Source organism: Drosophila eugracilis, unplaced genomic scaffold, assembly GCF_018153835.1.
Source record: "Drosophila eugracilis isolate 14026-0451.02 unplaced genomic scaffold, ASM1815383v1 contig_974, whole genome shotgun sequence".
In the NCBI taxonomy this organism is placed as follows: domain Eukaryota; kingdom Metazoa; phylum Arthropoda; class Insecta; order Diptera; family Drosophilidae; genus Drosophila; species Drosophila eugracilis.
This window is the reverse complement of record NW_024573893.1, coordinates 752,196-769,767: the sequence shown is the minus strand read 5'-3', so window position 1 is coordinate 769,767 and position 17,572 is coordinate 752,196. Positions and strand designations below refer to the sequence as shown.

The window sequence follows — 17,572 nt, the reverse complement described above, 5'->3', positions numbered from 1 at the left end:
TTTTTATTGTGATGAAAAATTGTTTTATTTACTTTACCATTGTCTTCCTTTACAAATGCTTTTATTAACTACATTTTTTTAAACACACTTTCAATGCTGATATTTTTCGTATATGGAAATCCAAACGAACACAAATCAAAGGAACAAGAAAATGCAATGAAAACCTTTCAACAGCTAATTATAATTATTTGATGTTTTAACGCTATATAATTATTTATAAATAATTGCCTAGGCTTAGCGTTGAGAAAAAGTTTTAATCGCATTATGGGATGTAATGCAGCTATCAGAATTATGTATGTATATAAATACTCTTATCGCCGATTTCCCTTTTTCATCATTTCATCCTCCCTTGTTGTATTTGGTCGCAGTACAATTTTATATATTTATATAAAGCAATTATTTAATAATAATGCCAAGCCCCTATTTCCACGCCTGCTTGAGCAATTTACGTGACGCTAAATGCTTAACAATCAACGATCCTGATGTGAGCGCTACTAGCACTATGGAAATGAGAATATAGTCAAAGTCCTCCTTCAATAAATCGAAAGTCTTTGATGGCGCCACGCGCGTAACGAACAAATCTTGAAAAAAAATTAAATTTGATATTTTTTATAACGAATAAGGATGCAATACTGCTTACCTAAACCCGTAGCAACGACTAGACAGGTACTCTCCAGACCACTGGGCGCTGTATAAATATTACGCAGACGAGAGACCGTCTGGTTGTAGTTTATATGGCTTTCCGTTGGCAAAGGCAACTCGGGTATGTAGGGAATGGCTCCCTCCTCACGTCCCTGAGTAGTGGAGGCTATAGGACGACGAGGATCCAGCAAATGCCATGGCATTTCAACAATCGATCCACTGGCAGTGCCGACTGAAATATTTGGAAATTGTAATTAATAAATTTTTTAGCTTTAAATTTCTTTTGTAAAAGCTTACTGAGCACATGCTTGTTGGTAATTCCGCGCTCTGTGATTGTCTCCCGAAGAGCCTCAACAATTGTGGGGAGTATATAAGACTGACGCTCCACAAGAGGCATTGGTGGAGCCTGCAGGGAACTCCAAACACTGCTGTTCGCCTGGGTCTTACCCTCATACAATTCAATGGTGGCTATAAGACAGATCAAGATTAATCAATATGCGCAGAATACAAATGTCTGTTTAACTTACTTATCTCTGTGCGTCGCACTTTCTCATTGAAGTAGGAGTAGGCCAGCCAATTCTCTGAGTGAACAATACTTAATGGAGCACGCACCTTGCGATGTGTCATGGTGAATACTACCGAGCCGGACACCACATCAACCAGATACAAGTTAAGCACAGCTGTGGAATAGGCGTCATGTTAATAGATTGTAATTTAAACGAAGCTTATGCAGACTTACATTTGTGTGTGGCATCCGGCGCCTGAGTAACAAAGGCCACTAAATTGGGGTTGATGTACTTATACAGCACCGATCGATCTCCCAACACTCGTCCCTGGGAGTGGACATGCTCGATGGGATTCTTGGCGGCAACACCGATAATCTGCTGCTCAGAGTTGTGGCCTCCCAGACGAGCGTTCCAAATATGCGTGCTCGTCAATTGCTGACGGAAATAATTTAATTAGATAATTTCCCATGGGTTTGTCATTTGCAATACTTACACCGCCTGCATATTTGACAAAGTAACCGGATAACTCTGCAGTTTTCACATCGGCTGTATACAGATACATACCATCAGCCTGTAAAAGAAAGTTATTAGTTTATAACTATATTGAGTTTGCTATAAAATTTAGTTTCTTACTAATGGTGTCGCATGTTGAGGATACACATGGACCTGATTTGAAGCATCTAACAACAGAATGCCCTTTACAAAGTCCTTTTCGGTTTCTCCCAGCAACGATAACTGTTTTATTTTGTAGTCCAGATTAATAAGACCGCCTTCAACGGGTTGTCCAGTGATGGGATTAAAGCGATAGAGCACTCCATTGCCATTGACCTACAGAAATACATTAGCTAAGAGTCTTTGTGAATAATCATTCAGACTTACAGAATCTTTGCCCAAAATTGTGCACAAAGGCTGAAGCGGGAAGTGTTTGGCCGAACGCTGGACAATAAGACGCATCTGTTCGTCATTAGCAAATCCATTGACATTGGGAAGATACAGCTGCCAGTGGTGCTTTCCTGAGACATTGTCAATGCCAAAGATCTTCCCAGCACGCGTAAGTATAACCAACATTTTGTGGAGACCAAATGAATCCCGAACCAGGCCAGCTCGCTGGGTATCCGTTGGCGGAGGTCCCAGACCGATGACATGAAGGACTAAGCTTCTAATCTGAACAGCTTGCGTAGTGATGCGACGCAAAAAGGCACTAAGAATGTCTCCTGTTTAAATAAAAAACCAATTAATCGTTGTAAAATTCACAGTTCAATTGATATATAGAACAAAACTAAACAGACTAGAAATTCAAATAGTTAAATAACTTGTAATTCACATAGTACGATTTTAAAACAACAAAAATAACTAAATATTGATCCAAGTGCTTAACAGAACATAGAACAGTTGTTATAGCGAATTTAGCAATTAGACTGCAGATGAAAGGGCATGCATAGGAGTATTAGTTAACTTTTTTCTTAAATTGATTGTGGTTATATGTAAAACTTCTGTCACAAACTATAAACATAAAAAATTTATAAATTTAAAAAAAATAAAGCCTTAATTTGTTATGGAAATTCACTTACTCTCGAAACTTGTGAAATCACCTTTGGTATGAATTTTTAAGAATAAATATTTTAAATTTAAATGAATTGAGCTTATGATAATAACTAAAAATAGAACACTCACCGGCTTTGCCCTTCATCTCGCTCTCTAAAGTACCCTCAGTATCAGCCAAAGGCAAATCGACAAACTGCGAATCAATCACATTGGCAAGCGCTTCCTCTCGCGACCAACGGATGCGTCCATTCTGCACGGCAACAATGGAATCGGAGCTGGTGCTGAACAGGAACAGGCAACTCTTGCCTTCGCCACTTCTCTTCTGCTTGCAGTCGAAGTTGTTCAGCGATGGAGTACCAAAATGTGCTGGGAAAGGTAAACTCTGTTCCAACTCAGTCGCCGGTGCGCAGTTATCCAGATAAACGGAATTAATCTTAAGAATCTACCAAAACAAAGTAATTAATAAACCTTTCATAAATATTCAAAGGTTTAAACCTACTCCAGAGGACAGATCGGCGTATGCCAAGATCTTACGGTAGTTAAAGCTTCCCACGGCGTAGCTGGAACTTTGCAGACCACTGCAGACGGATTGGTCCTTGTTGACACTGACAAGTTTGCCATCCACAATAACAACTCCATTAAAACCCTGTAAAAATGAGTTAAGAAATCTTGTATTCATGTTTTAAATTTTCCTGTGTTTAACAGTAACAATTAAATTATTCAGCACTATTAAAATTTAAGCTAAGAAATGTTTTTCTTTTATATAAATTATGAATTTGTATATAATCAATATCTATTCTTCTTATAAACGAAATATTTAGTGAAGAATAATTATAAAATCTTAAAATTTATTTTAATTTAAGAAGTCCTAAATGGAGTTTCTTACCGATAAGGACTGAAGATTTCCCTTTGGCTCTGACTCAAGTGAAGTACGAATCAACTGTCCGCTCTTGGAAACCAAATCCAGGCTAATTAATTGTTTGCCATCCAAACATACGTAGAAAGTACCGCTAAGTGAGCAGCTCTCCGGGGTGATCCAGGAGGCCATTACTTTGCTGGTGCTGCCAGTGCTGTGACCTGAGCTGGCAAAGTACGCGGTGACCTCCAGGTGGCTCCGCCAGGCGGGCAGTACGTGGTAGAGCACGGATTTGCTGTAGAACCACAGCGCCTCTTGAGCCCGTTCCGTGTTCAGCGGCATGATGGACCATTCCCATTCGAGTGCGCCGATGTTGGTGTTCCAGCCCCGCACCAAAGCAGGTGCATGTCCCTGGACGGTAAGCATGTCGAAAACCAAATTGCTGCCCACAGGAGCTGCGGCCGTGTCGCTACTGTCATCAGAGAATCCGCTCACCTGGAGCAGCTTGATGTCACCGCGCGGTTTTTGTTCAAGCACCTGACGCCACACAAGTTCGCCGGTCTTTACGCACAAGCTGGCCACAACTCCCTCATGAGTGCTGACCAGAATACGCGGCTGAAAATGGTTCAGGTCCACGCGAGAGTGCTTTAGTGCACCCACATTCACGCCTCTCCTGCAGAAGCAACAAATTATTTCGCCGGATCAACACCGGGTCAATGGTCAGTTATCGGGCCACACTCACCAGTCGAATTTTTTGATCTGGTCTTCGTACAGCGCAGAGCAGGTGCCCAATAGGAGCGCCACCGAAAGACCGGTTAATAACCACTTCTGCTGCATGTCGTCCGCCTTGCTGTCTCCCCTTAGACTCACGCGAGCTCTAATTGTTCAACTTCCGATGACTTTTTATGTTATAAATTAATAGAAATCCACATTAATTTCGTGTTTTCCGTCAGGGATGAGAAGGAGAAATTGGAGCAGGGTTGGCTATTACTTTTTTATCGATATCTTATCGAATTTTTTCCGATTTTCAAAACAATTCTTATACCTTCTGCACACAACCAATAAAAAATAAAAAATGAATATTTGTTATATATGATATAATTACAATAGAATATTTTTTAACGAAATGCTTGCAAATGGTAAAACCTTGTTATGTTTATATTATACCGTAGTATAGAGATAGATGCATATATGTTATACATATATACGTATACTTAGGTGTAAGGGCATTTAGAAACACCTCTATATCCAGTGATTATACAACCACTTAAATTGCGGCAATAGTAAGAACACTCCTAAAAAACATCGTAAGTAAAGCCATCAAATGTAAGTTGATTACCACCACTAGCGGTGCCATCAGTGTCATCTCTATTAGGCCTAAAACTAAAAAGATTTCAATTCTTCTAGTAAAATCTTGGTTTTAGCCCAATAAAACCTAATAAAAATGTTCGAAAAGAAAAGTGACAAGGTTAAGCAGGGTGAACATAAGCCGCGTGATGATGGCGTGGAACTAGAAAGCCAGTTTATCTTGCGTATACCAAAGGTAAGACACAGTTCTTTGTTTACATCAAGCAATATAATCTGTTTCCCTGTAAATCTGCAGGAACTGGCAGATAGTGTACATGAGGCAATTAACGCTGGAACCGTGAAAGATCGTCTGACCATTCAACTGGATCAGGATCTAAGATACGGCGAAGTGCGACTAGATGATCAACTGTTGTACACGAAACTTGTGGATCTGCCCACTGTCGTGGAAAGCTACAAGACCATTGATAACAAGAGCTTTTACAAGTCGGCAGATATCTGTCAAATACTCATTTGCAAGGAAGAGCCGGAGGACGAAACTGAAAAAGAGTCACCAAACAAGAACAAGAAGAAGGACCCGAACAAGGTGGACAAAAAGTACTTGTTTCCCCACGGCATTACCCCACCCTGCAAGAATGTCCGAAAACGTCGATTCCGCAAAACTTTAAAGAAAAAAAATGTCGAAGCTCCCGAAATTGAGAAAGAAGTAAAGCACCTCCTCCGCATCGATAACGAAGCAGTCAGAGTAGACTACGAAATCATTAACGAGGAGGATAAGCCTATGGATGACTTGGATCAAACGGATGTCAAGCCATATAACGACGCGGATGACATGCTGCAGGATGAAACCACAATGCATGCAAGCGATAAAACGATGATGGAAATGAGCTCACAGCGGGACATTAATGTTGAGTCCGATGACGATGAAGCCAGCAACTTTCCCTCCCACCGGGCGCCTAACATGGGAGTGGCTGCCCACGACATCTTTGGCGAAGAGGTGTCCACCACGGATGACGAAGATGAGCCGGACCGTGGTAATAATACCATGCAACGACGGGAGATGGAAGAATCGTCTCGCCTATCTGCGGATGATTCTCGCATGTCTGACTTCTTTGGTGCAAGTGGCAGTAATACCGGAGCTGGCGGCCTAAAAATGGAACAAAACGAATTCAGCAAATCCATGTTTGGCCGTGACGCCAGCAGTCCCAAGTTAAGTGCAGCCGGTTCTAGTTCCAATCTTGCCGCGCCCAGTGGATTCTACGACAACCAGATGCTGACAAAGCGAGAGGAGTTTGAGAACATGGAGTTCATAGACGAGCCACAGCCACAATACTCGCAACAACAAGTGCACCAGAAGATCAGTCAATTGACGCGACAGATCAGTGATCTGAAAGCTCAGCAAATGCAGAAATCCACAGAAATCGCCTCCATCCAGAATGCCACGCTCAAGCAACGTATGCAGGAAACCCTTGATAATCTATACACACAGGTTATTGAAAGAGAATTGGAGCTGAAGGACTTTGAGAATATGCTGGAGTCTTAAGAGGAAATGTTTAATTTAGTTCGACTCTTTGTACACTAGCATAAGCTTATATATAGTTATTAAAATGTTTTTTTAGAGATTAATAAAAATATATATTAATTAATCACACAAATCCGATCCGCGAACTGTATGAACTGAAACTAGGCAATGACCTATGCCTATACCAAGAAATTCTGCTTAATCATTTGGCTTATCAATATTTTCTTAAGGATTATAATTTCTTAGCTATCAGTTATTTAATTTTTTGCAAGTCACCATTTAAGAAAACTCACTCTTTTTATCTATAGAGTTATGTCATATAATAGACTTATCAACAATCAATAATAACATAATAGTCATATGGAATTCAGTAGAATCATATCAAAACTGCTAAATGCGTTACCCATGATCTACTTGATGCATTACTGCGTGGGCCATTGGCATCGGCTGATTGAACATACCTTGGCCTGAACTGGACGATATCGAATACGTAATTCTATATCTTCAAGGTGTTTCCATGTACAAGAAATAAGTTAGACCTTAAAGCCTTGGGCGATCGTAGTCTAAATGTCTTTATTATTGGCATTCTCAATCAACAAATTTTAAAGATATTCAAGATGGGAAACATAGAGTGTTATATTTTGTACTATGAGCGTGAAGTTCCAGAGACAAAACCAGACTCTAATCAGTGTCTTTTAGTTCGAGGAAGCACGTGGGCTTTTCACTTAAGATCTAAGAAGGTAGAGTGTGTAAAAAGGAATGGGTGGGCTGTAATGCTAGATAAACTAAATGCAAAATTTGTGACAGCAATTCGGAGCCCTCTGAGGCTTTACATACTGCATGCGTAACTTTTTTTGTTGTGTAGTTGGCAAAAATGTGCAAAACTAGTTTCCAAAAGTCTTTTCAAACTTTCAGCGACCAGCCTTCAGCCGGGATCACCAACTTAGCTCATCAGGAAGTCCACCGGGATAGACACCTGTAAGACAGGCGGTGCAGTGACCCGTGGGTTTAGACTTGCCATCTCCTGCATCTCGATTCTTCAGTTGCACAGCTTCCACAAGCCCCTCAACGCTTAGATAAGCCAGACTGTCGGCGCCCACATGCCTGGCTAACTGTTCGGCGTTCAGTTTGTTGGCAATCAATTCCTCTCTAGTTGGAATATTAATTCCCATATAGCACGGATACTGCAGCGGTGGGCTGGCAATGCGAATGTGTACTTCCCTGGCGCCTGCGTCCCTTAGCAGCTTGATGATGGGTCCAATGGTGTTGCCGCGCACGATAGAATCGTCTATCAGTACCAATCTCTTGCCAGCCACGTTCTCAGACAGGGCTCCAAACTTCTTGGCCACTCCCAGTTGCCGCAACCTGGTGGAGGGTTGAATAAAAGTTCGTCCCACGTACCGATTCCTACAGAGAACCTCAGCAAACTCAATACCAGACTCACGTGCGTAGCCATGGGCCGCCGCTGTACCGGACTCTGGAACGGAGCTTACGAGATCCGCTTCCACAGGAGCCTCTCGCCACAGCTGCCGCCCGCACTGCAGCCTCACTGTGTAGACCATCTGACCTTCGAAGATACTGTCTCCACGGGCGAAGTAAACATATTCAAATATACAAAACGCCATGCGCTTGAAGTCGGGTCGTTCTACGATATCCACCGTACGGTAGCCACTCCGCGAGAGCTCCACTATCTCTCCGGGTTCCACTTCGCGGACATATCTAGCTCCGATCGAGAGGAATCCGCAGCTCTCACTGGAAACCACCCAGCCATCAGCTGGGGTATCGGACTTATTACCGTGTCCCGCATTGATAGGCACGATCTTGCCAATGCACAGCGGCCTGTTGCCATACGTGTCCCTTACAGCGTAGATCTTGTCTTTCAACATGATAACCAGTGAGTAGGAGAGTGGAGCCAGCATCATGAAATGCCTAATTCTGGCTGGCCAGTTGGGTCCGTCGAGTTCGGATACATCTTCTGGGGCACAGCACAGCGATTGGGCAATCAATTCACTGTCGCTGTGGGTAGACAAACCCACGCCTCTGGCCAATACCTCCCTCCTCAGAGATTCGTTGTTGACCAACTCGCCATTGTGGGCCAGGGCCAGAGCTCCGTGAGCAGTATGCACCACAAAGGGCTGGCAGTTTACCACTCCCGATCCGCCAGCGGTGGAGTAGCGCGTATGTCCGATGCCCAGGTTTCCGCGTAGCTTCTTCATGGAGTCATCGTTAAAGAGGGTGCTGATCATGCCCATGCCCTTGTGCACATTGAAGTTCTTGGAGCAATTACCCTCGCTGGTGGCTATGCCAGCGGATTCCTGGCCGCGATGCTGCAGTGCAACCAGTCCCAAACAGATCACGTGAGCAATGTCCATCTGGGTGGGCCAATCTCCACAAGCAATGGCTCCGAAAACACCGCACTCGTGCGTCAAACCGGTTAGCTCCTTGCTGGCCGAGATGGAATTGGATTCCGATTCCACAGTGGAGGTCACCCCCTCAGCTGGTACCACCTGTTGTTGCTGTTGTTGTTCAACCACGCGCACATGTTGTTGCTGCTGCTGGGGCGCTGACATGTTGCTGCTGGGAAATATTTGCAATATGGTAATTAAAGGTGGCTAATTGCAGTTTGTGGCGCAGCTAGCGTCGATCTGATTTACCTGTTGGTTTACGCAACTGTTTTATACAAGAAAAATCCTAGCACGCTCGCACGCGCAGCTTGGTTTTTCCGAAATCGGACGAGATCAAGCCTAATATCGATCGATCTCTGCTATCGATAGTTGTTGGTGCCCCTGGATCGATAGCCAATCATTCCAACGATTTTCTGTATTTTCAAATTGGAATTTTAAAAGTGTAGACTGATATAAAAAAACATCCTTTCATAACCCTTATTTGAATTTACATTTCATATTAACATATTAAAATTTAAATAATTGAAATGTATATTTATTTGAATACTAATTGGGAATAACTATAATGCTTATTCTCATGTAGGTACATATAAAAACCACATTCAAGGTTAAGCAAATTTAAAAAAACTTTTTTTTATTTGTTTGCTGTATTTTTGTATAAATTTAATCAATATTTAAGGATATAGCTATTGGAATACCGATTTTAATATTTCTTAATTTGCAAAAATACGGCAAATAGAATTATCTACACCCAATTTAAATAATATTGCATTAATAAAAGAATTAACAATGAAATTTGTAAGTGGAAAATATACCAGTCATTATGAAGTTATAAATCGTACCTTTTATTAGGTAAGATATAACTGTAATAAGTTTTAAACAACATGTTTAGTTTATAAATCTGATTGGTGTAAAAGTTAAATGCGATTGGTATTATTGTTCGGTGTCATGATGAGGAAATCGGAATTTAATGAAAACAGCCAACTTAAGTACTTGAATCGATATTCGAATTCCGCTTTGTACATCGTGCAAATTGAGTGATAAGATAACTTGTGGAATATTTAATTCCAGGGGCAGAGTTTCTCGATGAATAGTTGAGCCTCCTTCAGCTGGGCCGCCTTGTCCAGGAAAACGTTCGAAATCGCTATTTCGAAGTGTAAAGCTTTTCTGTGAAGAACGGAGCCTCCTTTAACTTGGTCTTATCCTCTTCCTCCAAGAACCCTTTGGCCTGCTCTATGTCCGTACGAATGGCGGCTATTAGCGCTTCAAGGGAGTCGAAACTGCGTTCGGGACGTAGATATCCCGCAATACAGATCTTAAGTATCTGTCCGTACAGGTCACAGTTAAAGTCGTGGAGCATGTGCGTCTCCACGCTTTTCTCCTTATTGTTGTAGAAGGGATTCCAGCCGACACTAAGGACCATTTTGTATACGGGTCCTCCGTCCACGTTGGCCCAGCCGTAGTACACACCTGTTTCCAGTGATTCGGGCAGTGATTTCACAACCTCCAGCGGAAAGTTTGCTAACAAGTGGTTTGATAATCAATTAGCAATGACCTTCGGGATTCACTTGACGTCGCCACCAACCTGTTGGGATGCCCAGTTCTTTGGAGCCGCGTCCGAATCCTCGGACTATCTCGCCTCCGGCGAACAGAGGTAGTTGGCTTAGCATTTTCTGTATTTCCTTGGACTCTGACCCAAATGTGCTGCGGTGGCGCTTGAAGTGATTCCCACAGGCTAACGGGCTGTTGATTTGCGGAATTTTCTGCGACCGCAAAGCGTAGTGGGCCAATTTATCGAGTCTGGTGGGGAATAAGCGGGGTTCTCTTCAGAGTGTTTAAGTTGTGATTGCCGCCTAGCCACTCACATAACTACTGCTCTTTCCATTGATCGGCATAATATTCATAAACACACAAACGTTCAGCAATCAGAATGTAATCAGCTGTTTGCCGCGGACTGCCAACTTGGGCCAGTTTTTTAAAGCATGTGTGTAGGCAAATTGAATGTGAAGGGGTTCAATATATACATATATTATTTGATATTCAAATATATTTAATATTACCCTTAAAAAATAGTCTTAATATAATATTTATATTTCAATTAGTATATTTTTGTAAATTTACATCCGTATCAGTCTCATATTCATGAATATAAGCGTTTAATACATTCATTTACAAGATACATACATATTCGTATATTTTTGTATAAATTAGAATTATAGGTCGAATTATGTATATATACAAATAGTATAAGAATAAATAAATCCAACAAAAATTAGTAACCTTTTCTCGTTTTATATTTTGTTATATTTGTGTATTTATTTTATTTATTATTTTATTGTTGTATATTTATCTTATTAAACTTTGCTTTTTTCGATTTTAAGAACTAGATGTGAAGCCCTCGTTGCAGCCATTCGCCATAAAGCGAGAAAGATCCGACTTACGCATACTCCTTCACTATAAGTACAGTTTAATTTTATGAATTACCAGAGAAGACTAACTGTAAGACACATGTCTATTGCATATGTTATTTAATAAATGCTTAGCGGAACATCATAAGTAAATGTTATGACATTATAGATGGAAAATGATGTAGTGGGTAAAGTTACAGATAATAAATCATGAATAACTTGTGCCGAACTTGTATGAACGATACCACCACCCTGGTGGATATCTTCGCCGATGTCCGTGATCCAGCACTCGACAAACCCGTAATGAGTCTGTCACACACACTGACCCAGTGCACCAATCGTCCAGTGGAACGCGGAGATCTATTGCCGCAGTACATGTGTCTGCCCTGCGTCGTTGCCGCCCAGAATGCCTTTCGATTTAAGTGGAGAAGCGAACGTAGCTACCAGCACTTCTGCAGGCTGCTGAACAAGTCGGTTTCTTTGGATAGCGATTGTCAACAGGATCCGAATAAGGAAGCGCAGATCCAAAGCGATTTGGATCAGCTTCAAGATCCTGATAATATACAGATACCGCAAACCAAGATCCAAAAGAATAGAACTTGTTCCAAACCATATCTTGGCAGGCGGACTAGTTCCAAAAGAAAGCAGCCGGAAGAGATCTCGAAGAAATCTCCAGAGTAAGACTATTTTCTATTCTAGCCTTGAATGTCATAAAATGTTTCTTAATTATTTTCAAAAACAACTGATTTAGCCACGAAATAAAACAAGAATATACAAATAAAAAGACGAGCGATGATGGAAAAGCAATGGAGACTGTTTATTTGGGGAGGTAACTAATGATAAGTCGTACTACACCATTTTATAAACTTTAAACTTTTTCATTTTCAGTACGACTGAAAAGCACCGACAGGTGCATTGCGATGCCAATACTTACTACAAGTGCCCGCACTGTGCTAATAGGTTTTATTCACAGATTCCGCTGAGGAGCCACTTCATTGAGCTGTGCCCCAGGTGCCCCTATTGCTCACGCGCCTATAAACATAAATACACACTAAAGCGACATCTACTAAATCATGTTAGCAACCCAACGCATAGTCACTGCCCGAAGACTTTTATACGAAAGGATTACCGCAGAAATCACCTTCGGACCCACGACAGGGACGGTCCGCTATCCTGCAACCAATGCTCTGCCGAGTTCATTGAAGGCCTTCAGCTCATTATCCATCAGAGGGAGCACATATTGAAGGGAGAATCTTTTCAATCTGAATCTGCAAAAGAAATAGACTCGGAAGATAGTGACCGGGAAGAAGATATGAAACTAGAATGTATAAAGACTAGGTTTAGAGACGCGTCTAAGAGTCCAGACTTGCTTAAGACGTAAGTTTGAAATTATGCAGTATAACATTGATTCATCCATTATTATTCCAATCCGATAGTTAACCATGTGATTTCAGATCGGAGACCTATTCCGCCAAAGAGAATATAAGAACTCATAACATTCTAAAATATTAAGCTTGCAGTAAATACATTTACTTATTTGACAATTTCAGCAAAAAGAATCCTCCAAAACATATTAAATGTCTTCAAAGAAGCAACCGCGAGAAAACTGAAGTCGAAATAAACGATGATACGACATTAAAGTGGAATCATAATGCTAATATAGATCCGAAAATTAACTCATTCGGAGTGGACAAGTAAGTGCGCATTTGAGTTTAGCTGACATTCTATTATCTGTAATTAAGCTTTATAACCAACAGGAAAACTTATTGTCATATTTGCCTAAAGAACTTTTCTGCCAACTCCAGCCTTAATCGACACATGCATATCCATAAACGTGATACACCTGGAATATTTCGCTCAGAAAACAATCTATTCCGTTGCGAATTATGCTCGTTGGTATTTTTGGATATGACTTATTTGCAAAGGCATAAAAAACGAATTCACAGTAACAACTTGATATCAATCCCAGAAAAAATCTTGTCTAAACGGATTGCCAGTCGATTCGTTCTTGGAAAACAACAAAAGATTAAAGCTGGTAGGTCAGATGCCCTTTAAACACTTTTTGAAACACTAATTTCTTGAATTCGACAATTATTTGTTAACTGGAAACTTACAATTTTAGTTTTTAATGATCTCTGATTTGTAATCCTCGAATAAGTATTTTCGTTATGAACGAAATTGTTTCTGTTATCTGACTTTATTTTTTTAAAAGTTACTATTCTAAATGAATGTGATAAATTTATTTTTATTTAAAAAGTTTGATTAACGTTCAAGTTATTGTTAAAGAAGATCTAGTATTCCATTATATAACTTTTCCCTTATAAGTCATAAGAAAGTGGCTAATTTTTTATTTAGGTGGAGAGAAAAGAACTTCGTTAAATAATGTACCACCAGTCTCCAATATTCTCTAATTTTCAAAACCAAACATGTAGAAATGTAACAATTTTTATTATTCGTATTCGGGTTATTAAATTTAAGAAATTATATAAACATTCCACTGTTAAATAAATACACATTTATATCTTCATACTTAACTCTAATAACAGTTGCTGCACATAACTTTTATTTTTTGCTCCAAAATAAAGTATATACGCAAACACAAAAAGATGGAATTTAACATAAAACTATTTAACGCAATAACATGATTATTACTAGTAATACATTGAATAGGTTGAAAACCCTTAAATTATATCTTTGGTTCAAAGGAAAATTTAAATTGAACAAAAAACTTGGCTTATCTTACATTGCGAAGAGTTTTTGTAGCTCCTTAAGGTTGATACCACCGCCCCCGCGTCCAGACAATCCCCCCTCTTCCTCTGGAAGCACCACTTTGGCAATTTCAAGCTTGTAATCTTGCAACGCTTTAATTCGCTGTTCCACGGTGTCCTGGCACATATACCGATAAATGAATGTAGGCTTTTTTTGACCATAACGATAGATACGATCCTGAGCCTGCCGCTCCAGTTGCGGGTTCCAATGTAGGTCCACCATTAGCATATGATTGGCCACGTTGAGATTGAGTCCCACACCGCCAGCGGTGAGGGAAAGCAAGAGAACCCGCTTGTCATTATTTTCGTTAAACTCTCGAAGTACACTTTCGCGATCTTTGGCGCTCATCGAGCCAGTGAAGTCAAGTACTTCCCATGACTGATCCTGCAGACGGTTACGAATGATGGCCAGATAGTTCAACCACTGAGATGTAACAATGATTTTGTCGTTGGTGCTTGATAGGAGCTCCTCTAGCTTATCAATGACTAACTTTAGTTTGGCAGAAGGGCAGGCGAAATCAAAGATGGGATTCTGAGGATTAAGCAGCTTGACAGCTATGGTCGAGTCTAGTGACTCCGATGAACTGGACAATGTTTCTTCATCTCCCATATCCCAAGGCATTTTCTCCTCCTTAATTTCACTGAGGTCTGTCTCATGTTTTATGTTTTCCAGCTTGATTTTTGTTGGAAAGTTGTTTTCTTCGTCAGTTAAATCATTTTCATCAGCGGGTTTGCCGTATTTGTCCAACTCATTAAGGACATCCAGCTTAAGCTGACCTTCTACACCTGTGGCATCCATCCTCACGTTGTGGATGTCCTCGGCGGTCATAGCACCACACAGCATCTAACAGAAGATGAAAATACAATTTATTTTTATTTAGTAAAACTATTAGGCAGTATAAGTAAATAATAAAACATACCCCAATCATTAGACCAGGATGGCAGCAAAACTGTCGCAAGCGCAGGAGCAGCACCAGGATAACTATACCATGTATCTTTTCTCCCGGATGGTAGCCCAGCGAACTCAGAAATCTGTTGTAGATTTCCATGTACTTTGGATCCAATATTTTTTCGTTTATAAACTGCGGCGTCCTTTCTAGAGAATAATAATTTAAGTCGCTATTTCCCTTCTCGCGTTGCAGCAGAAACTGCAAAAAGATCCTTTGGGAGATGGCAGACAAGATCTGGTACACAGACATCTCTTGCTTTGAGAGCTGCACGCAGATAAGTTCAATTTTTATAGGAGGCAGTGCAGGCATATCACCCGACTCCTGCAGTTGTTGTTTTGTCCTGCGCAGCATTAGAGGCTTAATGATGAATTTCAGACGGCGGTGACCGGGCATGCCTTCGTTTAAATACCTTTTCCATTGCTGAAGGTCCTGAAAGTTTGGCACTTCCAGAAAGCGTAGTAGGGCAAAAACATCAAAGGCTAGATTCTGGACAGGAGTTCCAGTCAAGGCCCAATGACAACGGGCTCGCAGCTGGCAAATTGAGTAACAGCAACTGGTCTTAACGTTCCGAATGATATGGGCTTCGTCTAGAATCACCCGATTCCAGTGAACGGCGAACAGCAGCGAAGCGATTCCAAATCGCTTAAGCTCGCTTACCACAAGATTATATGACGTAATGACCAAATCGTAGCTCCTAAATGTCTGTAACCCAATATCACGACGATTGGCACCGTGATATGTCAGAACCTTGATGCCATTCGCTGCCACCTTAGAGACCACTTCCTGGGCCCACTGACACATCACGCTCATAGGACACACAACTAATGTGCCTGCTGTAGGGTAGCGTTCGTTTTTTAAATCGTCTTCATCTGAACTGAATTCTAAGGGTTCGGGGGACTTTACTGTCGGCTCATTCTTTTCTTTTTCCTCTCCATATTTGTCTTCTTTATCAAAAGTGGGAGATTTTGCCATTTTCTTACTCTTAGCCTCACATAATCGCTTTTTTGGTGGCTCGTATTTTTCTTCTTCTTGCAGACTCCTCTTCATCATCATCGAACAAGCGAAAAGTTCGGATTTTCTTGGTCTTCAATCGATTAAACTCCTCTGTCCACTGAAGCTCTAAAGCACGCTGCTTCTTTTCCCGTTTTTTATTTTTACTTTCCAGTGATGCAAGAATCAGGGCTATCATAGACAGAGTCTTTCCCAGACCCATGTCGTCGGCAAGGATTCCGCCACTTATCTTCTGTCGCTCGCGGAACTGCATCCATTTCAGGGCAGCCTGTTGATGCTTTAGTAGACGGACCGTCAGAAGTGCAGGTTGCTTCTCCAAGTCCACGTACGTAGAACTTGGCTCAGAAGGCTCATACAAAATCTAAATAAATAAATAATAGTTTAATTATAAATGATAAATAGAATTTGTTGACTCCAGAAGCACGTTAAGTACACCAAAATGTTCTGGATTTTTATGGACCTATGCAGTGCACTAGTATTTGCAATTGTAAGAAAGAAGAAACTAAAAACGTCAATGAATTCTTTCAAAATCAAACCGAACAGGTCCTAAGTTACCAAAACACACTTTTAAGTCAGGATATACTACTATACTACCTTCAGGCTTTCGATTATGTTGCTCTTATGCTGATAGAACTCGGCTGAAGAGTGATTGGACTTGTGACGGTAGCGGTTCAGGCCAGAGTATAGATTGGACCACTGGGGTTGTTCGAACTGGACAATCTGCTCGGGCTCCTCTTTGATTCTGATCGCCGTCTTATCCTCTTCCACGCGCAGCGTGTCCAGAAACTCGCCTAGTGCCACCAGGCGTGCATTAAACTTCTCCAGACGTGATTTTATTTCGATAAGCTCTTTGCCGCTAGACCCATTCTCTTCCAGTTGTCGCTGCGTTAGCTCTAATGTAAGCACATTCTGCACTAGCTGATCGATTTGCTTCTTCTTTTCAAAGTACTCCGATGCACTGACGAAGATTGCATCTGAATTGTTTGCATATTCTGTTGGAAAAATAAATAAAACTGACACATAGTGGCTTCCGTTGATTCACCCTCTTACCACTAGACAATTCCAAAACTATATCATCTGGTTCCTGCTGATTGCCAATTTCATCAGGACTTACCGTAAAGTCAAAGATTGTCTGATCTTGCAAGCTGCATGGTTGTTCATCATCTTCAGATGACGAAAAAATTTCTATTGGATAATCCGAAGACTTTTCGTACTCACAAGAGGAGTTATTTAGGCTTCTGACCACCGACGAACTGCAACAGGGTGGCGATTTCGGGATCGGACTATGTGACCCTAAAAAAGGATTAAATTAAGCTTAATTAAAAAGCTTTATGAATCTTACTTTGACCTTACTGCCTGGCGCCATTCTCGTGCTATAAAGTGCGCATTTAAACTTGTAGAAAATTTTGTGGTCACTGTGTAATCGATAAATGGAATTTCGATAGTATCAAATCTGCCTAAGTTAGGGGTAGTCCAGTCTACACAGAACCGCATCTGGAAAAAATGGGTGAACAAATTCTTTTAGTGCTGTTTTTATTTTTTTGTATTTAATGACAGTTCTAATTTTATTTTATAAGACCATAAATGTTGATTCAGGCAGCGAAAATAGCATAACCAAAAAAATTTACAGTCTTATATTTAAATAAATCCGTTT

At 40.9% G+C, this 17,572-nt stretch overlaps 6 protein-coding genes across 8 annotated transcripts; 2 read left to right on the top strand and 4 right to left on the bottom strand.

The window, feature by feature from the left end:
- Window positions 1-6: 6 nt before the first annotated feature.
- LOC108115173 (ER membrane protein complex subunit 1) lies at window positions 7-4,528 on the bottom strand. 2 transcript variants are annotated; one of them, XM_017226492.2, is made up of 13 exons: window positions 4,292-4,528; window positions 3,580-4,222; window positions 3,193-3,339; window positions 2,823-3,135; window positions 2,720-2,740; window positions 2,028-2,362; window positions 1,782-1,976; window positions 1,642-1,719; window positions 1,382-1,583; window positions 1,170-1,322; window positions 940-1,110; window positions 641-874; window positions 7-581 (listed from the first exon to the last, which is right to left on the bottom strand). In XM_017226492.2, exons 1-13 carry the CDS (start codon window positions 4,384-4,386, stop codon window positions 421-423), a joined length of 2,748 nt encoding a protein of 915 aa, XP_017081981.2. In that variant the 5' UTR covers window positions 4,387-4,528; the 3' UTR covers window positions 7-420. The 2 variants fall into 2 exon arrangements, with proteins under 2 accessions (XP_017081981.2, XP_017081982.2); XM_017226493.2 differs by lacking the exon at window positions 2,720-2,740.
- Window positions 4,529-4,882: 354 nt separating this feature from the next.
- LOC108115168 (transcription initiation factor TFIID subunit 7) lies at window positions 4,883-6,509 on the top strand. The gene is made up of 2 exons (XM_017226487.2): window positions 4,883-5,092; window positions 5,153-6,509. Exons 1-2 carry the CDS (start codon window positions 4,994-4,996, stop codon window positions 6,395-6,397), a joined length of 1,344 nt encoding a protein of 447 aa, XP_017081976.2. The 5' UTR covers window positions 4,883-4,993; the 3' UTR covers window positions 6,398-6,509.
- Window positions 6,510-6,932: 423 nt separating this feature from the next.
- LOC108115167 (amidophosphoribosyltransferase) lies at window positions 6,933-9,123 on the bottom strand. Of its 2 annotated transcripts, none has more exons than XM_017226485.2 (2): window positions 9,031-9,123; window positions 6,933-8,953 (listed from the first exon to the last, which is right to left on the bottom strand). In XM_017226485.2, the coding sequence occupies exon 2, from the start codon at window positions 8,944-8,946 to the stop codon at window positions 7,312-7,314; it is 1,635 nt and encodes a 544-aa protein (XP_017081974.1). In that variant the 5' UTR covers window positions 8,947-8,953; window positions 9,031-9,123; the 3' UTR covers window positions 6,933-7,311. The 2 variants fall into 2 exon arrangements, with proteins under 2 accessions (XP_017081974.1, XP_017081975.1); XM_017226486.2 differs by having other exon boundaries at window positions 6,933-8,950.
- Window positions 9,124-9,401: 278 nt separating this feature from the next.
- LOC108115064 (putative riboflavin kinase) lies at window positions 9,402-10,723 on the bottom strand. Its single transcript, XM_017226312.2, has 3 exons — window positions 10,647-10,723; window positions 10,367-10,581; window positions 9,402-10,302 (listed from the first exon to the last, which is right to left on the bottom strand). Exons 1-3 carry the CDS (start codon window positions 10,664-10,666, stop codon window positions 9,926-9,928), a joined length of 612 nt encoding a protein of 203 aa, XP_017081801.1. The 5' UTR covers window positions 10,667-10,723; the 3' UTR covers window positions 9,402-9,925.
- Window positions 10,724-11,239: 516 nt separating this feature from the next.
- LOC108115057 (uncharacterized zinc finger protein CG2678) lies at window positions 11,240-13,625 on the top strand. The gene is made up of 5 exons (XM_017226303.2): window positions 11,240-11,866; window positions 11,941-12,018; window positions 12,078-12,566; window positions 12,740-12,883; window positions 12,947-13,625. The coding sequence occupies exons 1-5, from the start codon at window positions 11,400-11,402 to the stop codon at window positions 13,242-13,244; spliced, it is 1,476 nt and encodes a 491-aa protein (XP_017081792.2). The 5' UTR covers window positions 11,240-11,399; the 3' UTR covers window positions 13,245-13,625.
- Window positions 13,626-13,712: 87 nt separating this feature from the next.
- Window positions 13,713-17,319, bottom strand: LOC108115177 (transcription termination factor 2). The gene is given in 6 exon segments (XM_017226501.2): window positions 13,713-14,801; window positions 14,878-15,945; window positions 15,947-16,279; window positions 16,513-16,910; window positions 16,969-17,211; window positions 17,272-17,319. Coding segments are annotated over 6 exon segments (2,928 nt in total). The 5' UTR covers window positions 17,285-17,319; the 3' UTR covers window positions 13,713-13,928.
- Window positions 17,320-17,572: the final 253 nt, after the last annotated feature.

Coding starts and splice junctions, on each gene's coding strand:
- LOC108115173 (XM_017226492.2), bottom strand. CDS start 4,386: ATGCAGCAGAAGTGGTTATTAACCGGTCTTTCGGTGGCGCTCCTATTG. Junction 3,136..3,192: donor ACGCCGATCTGTCCTCTGGA/GTAGGTTTAAAC, acceptor TTGTTTTGGTAG/ATTCTTAAGATTAATTCCGT. Junction 1,584..1,641: donor TTGTCAAATATGCAGGCGGT/GTAAGTATTGCA, acceptor TATTTCCGTCAG/CAATTGACGAGCACGCATAT.
- LOC108115064 (XM_017226312.2), bottom strand. CDS start 10,666: ATGGAAAGAGCAGTAGTTAT. Junction 10,582..10,646: donor ATGGAAAGAGCAGTAGTTAT/GTGAGTGGCTAG, acceptor ATTCCCCACCAG/ACTCGATAAATTGGCCCACT. Junction 10,303..10,366: donor AGAACTGGGCATCCCAACAG/GTTGGTGGCGAC, acceptor ACCACTTGTTAG/CAAACTTTCCGCTGGAGGTT.
- LOC108115168 (XM_017226487.2), top strand. CDS start 4,994: ATGTTCGAAAAGAAAAGTGACAAGGTTAAGCAGGGTGAACATAAGCCG. Junction 5,093..5,152: donor TTATCTTGCGTATACCAAAG/GTAAGACACAGT, acceptor GTAAATCTGCAG/GAACTGGCAGATAGTGTACA.
- LOC108115057 (XM_017226303.2), top strand. CDS start 11,400: ATGAATAACTTGTGCCGAACTTGTATGAACGATACCACCACCCTGGTG. Junction 11,867..11,940: donor ATCTCGAAGAAATCTCCAGA/GTAAGACTATTT, acceptor CAACTGATTTAG/CCACGAAATAAAACAAGAAT. Junction 12,019..12,077: donor GAGACTGTTTATTTGGGGAG/GTAACTAATGAT, acceptor TTTCATTTTCAG/TACGACTGAAAAGCACCGAC.
- LOC108115167 (XM_017226485.2), bottom strand. CDS start 8,946: ATGTCAGCGCCCCAGCAGCAGCAACAACATGTGCGCGTGGTTGAACAA.